Below are 6,763 nucleotides of genomic sequence, written 5' to 3' on the forward strand. Positions count from 1 at the left end.
CAATGGATAGTTCATTTGGGGTGCCTTTCTTTACTGGAAAATGGTGCCTTCTTTATAAACAAAATCCTGAGTTTAGCATGTCTCTATTTCCTTTAAATTGTTTGATGAGCTTGCATGTTGCTTGTATCCAATCTTTTGTTCCCTTCTGACATTCGTCTAATTTTGTATATGGCTTCAGAGATCAGACTTCTTCACTACTCAATAGCTTAGGTAACATTGATTGTATCCGCCATTCCATTTGCTAACACTTTTGTTTTTCTGCTGCTTTGTTAACAGCCTAAAAATGCATATGATAGCATCCCTAACTCCGACATTTTACCATTTACTGGTCCATAAAGAACTACAGTATTCAGCTGTCAAAGGATGCATCTTTATGCGTTTTGAACAAAAAAAAACCTCTGATTTGATTATACTTAAATGTCTTTTTAAGCTACTGAACTTGCTGTTAAAGGTAAAGTTACTGACATTATCTAAAATTTATCCTACTATGTACCTATGCTTTGTAACAGCCACAGCACTTGATGAGTTTTTTGATCTTATCAAAAGAATTTTTCTTGAGCATCATCGAAAAGGTACGGATCATGATTCCTCCCATTCATTTAGTGGTAAATATTCTATCATTTGTTTGTAAAAGTTTGTCCCCTTATTCAGCCATTCGAATCTAACTGGTCGAGCATCACCTGGTACATTTTAGCATGGTGTTCTTATGCCATCATTATTGCTAGGTTGTACTGTTACTCTAGCAGAACTCAATGGGTCCCTTACCAGAATCCCATATGGTAGTAACAGTCAATCAGATTTAATAGGTGCATCATCTCTGAACTGGTATAACTTTTTGTGCTTCACATTTTAGGTAAAGGACGATGATATGATCAAGGTGCAAAAGGCTGTCAAGAGGCTTCTAGAAAACTCAAATCTAGATGAAGGACGATGATATGATCATAAGCTTTGTAGAGTCAAATACCTTGTATTAAAGAAAAATATACTTAAGATTCCAAAAAATTATGAAATATGTCTCATCCTAATTTTTTTCTCAAAATATGTTATATTTCTTTGTTTTTTTTATACAAGAGTACACAAATATACTTAATATTCAAAATAATTATATATATTCGACAAATCATTTGGCTTCCAAGACCAATTATTTCTGACTGATGACATCTTTATACTAATATTTGCTCGACATGAAAGCAACTATTTAAAAACATACTTGCCTCCATCCAATTCAGACAATTCTCCTTGATTTGCAACCAAATACAATGCACGAAATTATGTCTGAAATTTAACACTTGCTAACAGATACAGACTACAGTGTAAAAGATCTTATACACATATTATACATAATCACAGGATACCCCTTTCTTCTCTTTTCTTTTTTTGGAAAAACTAGACAGAGGCTGCCTAGGTGATATATTAATAAAAGTTGATACATCATACATTGATCAATACAGCGCCGTATACACTGGTAAACATCAGATACAGCGTACTTTCCAAGCGGCACCCATTTCTTTCTAAATAAGCCAGCACCCACATAATAACAGGATACTTATTTTACAATATGTCACCTATAATTTTCCATATGTACAATACTGGAAAAATATATTTGAAAGAGAGGGTGAGAAAGAGTTCTCTCTTCATTGTAATATATACACACACTATTTTTATTACGACTAAGAGGAGCGTAGATCAACTATTTCAAATCTCAAATTAGGTTTGAAGTACACATGGCCGCAACTCTCATAAATCGAGCTGCCATCTAAAGTTTCTGAGTGTTGATGGAATCCTCGCTCTTTGCACTCTCTCAAAACAGCCATGCCTCCAGGATCAGTTAATCGGAATATTCCATAGTGCCTAGCAGAAAGAAAATATAAAAATATTTTAGGATTCTCTTTGCAAATTACACCCAGAGGCGGATCTTAAGGTAGTGCAGGGATGCTTGGTCACTCCATGATTTTAAAAAATTTCATCACGTGTATACAAATTTAATTGAAATTTCAGCTTTTTGAAGTTCTCATATAGTTCAGCACCCCTTGTGAAATGTTAAATGTGTGCTTGTAGCCTAGTTAGTGGTTAGAATTCCATTTTGTGGTTGTGGAGATTTGGGTTCAAATCCCAATGACAACATATTATGCTTTTACACATGTTATGCATTTTACGTTTCAGACTCTTCCCCCCAACCACTACCCCCCCAGTCTAAATTTTCTAGTTCCGCCCCTAATCACACCCCATGATTTGCTGTGCATTGCATGTAATATCTGACCTTTCTTACATTTTGCAGTTGATTCTGGACCTTTCTGATTAAATGTGAGCAACAATTAATGAACCTTTAGATAATTTGATAGAAAATTAATTTACAACTTAGGTTCAATATAATAATGAACAGATAAGCAGGGAATCTGGTCATGTCTTATGAAAAGTTCAGTGGCAGTATAGTCATTCTTTATTCCCCAAGCAACTAATAGTTGATAAGCAAATTCACAGAATCCATGGAACTTTAATGCCAGTTAACGAGTATGAGAACTGTGTGTTGGTTTCTTCAAATTTGGTGAAGATGGATAGAGTTTGAAGAAGTCCAACACTAGAGAAAATGCTGTTGATATTGACTTAGGTTGTAAGTTTGTTTATGGTGCATGTCGGGACTTAAAACAAGGATTAACAAAACCATGTACTAGGATGCACCAATACAACCACCAGACAGAAATCCACATCATATGATACCAATAAATGATAAATTTGCAACACTTTTAAAGCAATTTTAACAAATTTCACAAGAAACAAAATACAAAGAAAATCTCTACAGATAACTTGCCTTGTTTGATCAGTTGGAGCAATAACAATTGCCACCGCTTCTGGTAGCATGACCTGAAAAGAAAAATAGAAAACAGAAGTGATACTGCTGTGACAGTATGTACATGGTAACATCTTTTAAAACTTGCCCTTAGCGAAATGGAATTGAAGTACAAATTAACTGTTCTAAATTCTGAACAAAAAGTAGAAGACTTTCATTATAAAATAGCCTTTGTACCTGATAAGAAAAATGAGTGTGCAAATCAATTGACGACAAGAAGCATGTTTGAGAAGGATGGGTCTAGTTATTAAAAAATAGAAGGAAATTAAATTCAAACCACAGTGAATAGCACAATTCTAGAATAGTATAAGTTGCTGCGTAAGTACAAGTAGCCAAACTTTGAAGTAAATTTAATTTAAATAACACACTTCTATTCTACTGTATTTGCAAATACACAGAACTCCTCAAGTTTGCACCCAAGACCTAACAGTGAAAATAATTTGCAATTAATATGCGAACTAACTGTTTGTTCCCCTAAGCCCAAACCACATATGTGAAGGCAAATTGGAATGAGGAAAAAGTTGGGTGTATTTGCAAATTAGGAGTGCCTACTTTGTACAGAACAAGTTTATGCAAATTTAGAAAGGTACATGTATCCATCCAACAGGAATAAGAGACAGCTCTGCTAGAGTTGCGTGTATCTCTTCTTCATTTGATGCTTGACACTGTCAGTACCCAAAGGAAATAAGTTTTAGAAAGCCAATAAAGTAACGAATTTTATGAAGGAGATATGACATGCATGAAATTGACCAAAGTACCCTTCCCCTCACAGTTTATCTGAACAAAATCAGAAACAATGAGGGGCGACGCTGGTATCTTGTACCAATATAGCACGAAGAATCAGTGTAAGGTTTAATTCGCCATGTTTTTAGAAGGGTTTCTTTCATATCATTTAGCATTTAGGGACAATACATAACACTTAATTATTTACTTTTAGAAATGATATTTAAAAGTAAATGAAGCCAAAATTGTTTTTTCTCACGGACATACTGAATGGGCTGTCGTTTCCTGCTTTGGAATTACCAATGTCGTTACATAGTAAATCCCGTCCTTCTGTAAACAAAAAATGAATTAATAATATGTTGTCCACAAAAATTCCAAATATGATCGAGTGACAACTGCAGTAGTGACTAATATTTTGATACAACACTCACTGAAAGTAATGCCCCAAAAACAAGCTCCTAGTTCACTAAACTCCCCATGTTTTTCAAAAAATAAAACACAATCAAGTCTCAATTTTGCAATAAAACCACCATTCAGTTGTGGAATCTCGAACTCAATTAAGGAATTAATCCTCAATTGACCTCAACTGTGATAGGAATGAAAAACATACCGACAGAAAACCCAAACAAGAAAAACATACCGACCAAAAATCCAAACAAGAAAAACAAAATCGACAACCGGGTAGTATGGCAAACAATATTGCGATTTCAAATGGATAGTATACAAAATTGATCTTACAAGAGATGCACCAAGAATTCCGCATGTCTCCAGATTGCTACTTGTGTTCTCCTTAGCAAGTTCCATGAATTCTTCTATTAATCGGACTGACTACATAAAAATGGAAAAAAAAAAATGATAGAGCAACATGTTTATATATATTGAATTAGGTATGACTTTTATTAACTTTAAAGGCTCAAGCAGCTTATTGGTGACTAACAAAAACCTATGGCAATAGTTGCAGTTTTCTTAAAATTTCCATAAACAAAATAATAGTTTTTTATTTGGTCATGTGTGCATCTGCAAGCATTAACTGGACCCTCAAATAGCATTAGTTAGGTTCATTTAAGGCTAGGGTTAAGCCACAATAAAAGAGTAAAAAGAGAAAATAAAAATAAACATGGAGACCAGCTAGCATGTAACAAACCAAAAGGGACCCAAACAGTACCAATATCTTACTGTCATCTCATGTAGAGAAATATAATCAGAGAATGGGAGAATGGGAGAATGGAAGTACTCACAATGTGCATGTCATGCAAATTTCTTGATAAATAGGAATTGCTATGTGAATAGCCATCCTCACTCACTTCAGAGTCGGTAAAATGAGAAATATCAACCATACTGTCCTCATCCTCAATCCATGAAACTATTGATGACGAAAACTGGTGCTTCACTGGGTGCAGTGAAGGCTTCATCTTTAGAAAAGATTTCATGGGTGCTCGGTCTCGTGACTAAAACATTAATGAAGCATCTTTTTTAAATAAAATGAAAGAACTGTAAATTTTCTAATTAAGAGTCATTTGCACATACATCACCCAACTTTATACTTTCAAAAGATGCCCCTGATTTCTCAAATTTTCCAATAATACCCAACCTATATCATATTTACAAGATGTGGGGTTTAAGGACATTCATTACCTATTGGGTGCCATTTTGCACATTACATGTATCGAGCCTAATTTACAACTGGCCTATAATGCAAGGTTAATTTTAGCTATTTCAAAACTACCAGGCAAGGAATGACATCACAGTATAGTACATCCCAGTACTTGCATGGTAGATGAATTTAATGAATACTTTGTTGTCAGCTATACTTCATACATTGAGATTCTAACTAGCCCCATTTAGCACAAAAAAGGCTTCTACCAAGCCAATAAGCAAAGGAAAAACAATAAAGGGAGAGTGATACATCAAATTTGAATTGACGAGCATATCAACCAGTGCACAAAGGGACACAAGACCAAATTAATCTGGTGCCATCATCCTTCACTGAGATTTAACAGATAAGCAATAAAAACTAAATTTGAGGTAACATCAACTTATTGACACCTTCAAATTGTATGTGCACAATGTGCCAAAACAATATTAGGCTATTAGCTCTCCCTTTTTGACTAATTGGGCTGTGAAGGTGTTTGGGAATCACAGTGTTTCCCACTCTGAACCTAAATAATATTTGATCAGAATGAATTTGGTCTCAAAATTACAATCAGAATCAATTTAAGGTTCCCTCCATAATATTACACAAATAAAGTAAGTCCCAATTTATGCTTGTAGCCTTGTACAAGTATAATAAACAAGCAAATGATTTTCATACCATCAATCAATAAATAAATCAAGAAATAAAGCCAGCAATCTCATGTCTATACATCTACCTAAAATCATACATATATATGTGATAAATGCTGAGAAGAACGCGCTCAATAGATTAGAGAACTAAACTTACCTTTCAGATGGTTGATTTGAGATCAGAGATGAAAAGGAAGAGATCAATTATTGCAAGAGGAGATGCATGGCACATGGAATGATAGAGAGAAAGAGAGAGACGTAAAGATAAAGAGTGGTAGCTTTCGGCGGGAGATGGGGAAAGTGTGAAAGCGGATTGAGAAGAGAAGAGAAGAGAAGAGAAGTGTCATGTCGAAGAGCACTCTCCGACGTGGCATTCGAAAACGATGGAGCCGACTGCCGCGCCGCACTTCTCCAGTGTCCATCTTCTTGGTCGGATCTCCTGTGCTTATCTCCTATTACTATTTGTGTAACTCGACTCTTTGAAGCGGGCCAGCCTCCTCTCCTAGTTATTAGTATCTGCCCACAATTGCAACAGTTCCACCTAACCAGCGTAGTGACAAATCAATAGTTCAAATTTGATTACTGTGTGAGTATGCTAACAAGTGCACTTATGACTTATCCTCAGTAGTATGTAGTCATCGCATCTGGCATCAATAAAATTAAAATTTAAGTTATATGCAGCGGTTGTAAAAATAATAAAAATTAATTTTGAGTATCTTTATTTTACAAATTAATTAAAAATTGTCATGTATTAAAAAATTAGAATTGAAGTTTACTATCAAATTAGAAATTGAGAATTCATAAGTAATTTATTTTTAAAAAAGTTGTTAATTATTAAAAAAATTGTACATCTCAATATTTTCTTAAAAACAATTATCATATATTCATATTAGATTACAAATTAAAAGA

The 6,763-nt window shown here is 34.4% G+C and overlaps 1 protein-coding gene across 8 annotated transcripts; it reads right to left on the minus strand.

Annotated features, from left to right (window-relative positions):
* Window positions 1-1,309: 1,309 nt before the first annotated feature.
* LOC144562902 (AMSH-like ubiquitin thioesterase 2) lies at window positions 1,310-6,294 on the minus strand. Of its 8 annotated transcripts, none has more exons than XR_013514225.1 (9): window positions 6,012-6,294; window positions 4,810-5,019; window positions 4,310-4,399; window positions 3,839-3,901; window positions 3,439-3,513; window positions 3,026-3,088; window positions 2,810-2,862; window positions 1,556-1,851; window positions 1,310-1,361 (listed from the first exon to the last, which is right to left on the minus strand). XR_013514225.1 is itself a non-coding variant. In XM_078312252.1 (8 exons), the coding sequence occupies exons 2-8, from the start codon at window positions 4,999-5,001 to the stop codon at window positions 1,671-1,673; spliced, it is 717 nt and encodes a 238-aa protein (XP_078168378.1). In that variant the 5' UTR covers window positions 5,002-5,019; window positions 6,012-6,294; the 3' UTR covers window positions 1,310-1,670. The 8 variants fall into 8 exon arrangements, 6 of the variants coding, with proteins under 6 accessions (XP_078168378.1, XP_078168380.1, XP_078168379.1 ...); XR_013514226.1 differs by having other exon boundaries at window positions 1,310-1,364; XM_078312252.1 differs by having other exon boundaries at window positions 1,310-1,851.
* Window positions 6,295-6,763: the final 469 nt, after the last annotated feature.

Source organism: Carex rostrata, chromosome 12 (assembly GCF_964058835.1).
Source record: "Carex rostrata chromosome 12, lpCarRost1.2, whole genome shotgun sequence".
Taxonomy (NCBI): Eukaryota; Viridiplantae; Streptophyta; class Magnoliopsida; order Poales; family Cyperaceae; genus Carex; species Carex rostrata.

What these genes read in the sequence shown, in the direction of transcription:
- LOC144562902 (XM_078312252.1), bottom strand. Translation starts at nt 5,001, where the DNA reads ATGAAATCTTTTCTAAAGATGAAGCCTTCACTGCACCCAGTGAAGCAC. An exon ending in GAATTCTTGGTGCATCTCTT is followed by an intron (nt 3,902 to 4,309) that starts GTAAGATCAATT and finishes TTTTGTTTACAG; the next exon opens with AAGGACGGGATTTACTATGT. An exon ending in GCTCCAACTGATCAAACAAG is followed by an intron (nt 1,852 to 2,809) that starts GCAAGTTATCTG and finishes TCTTTCTGCTAG; the next exon opens with GCACTATGGAATATTCCGAT.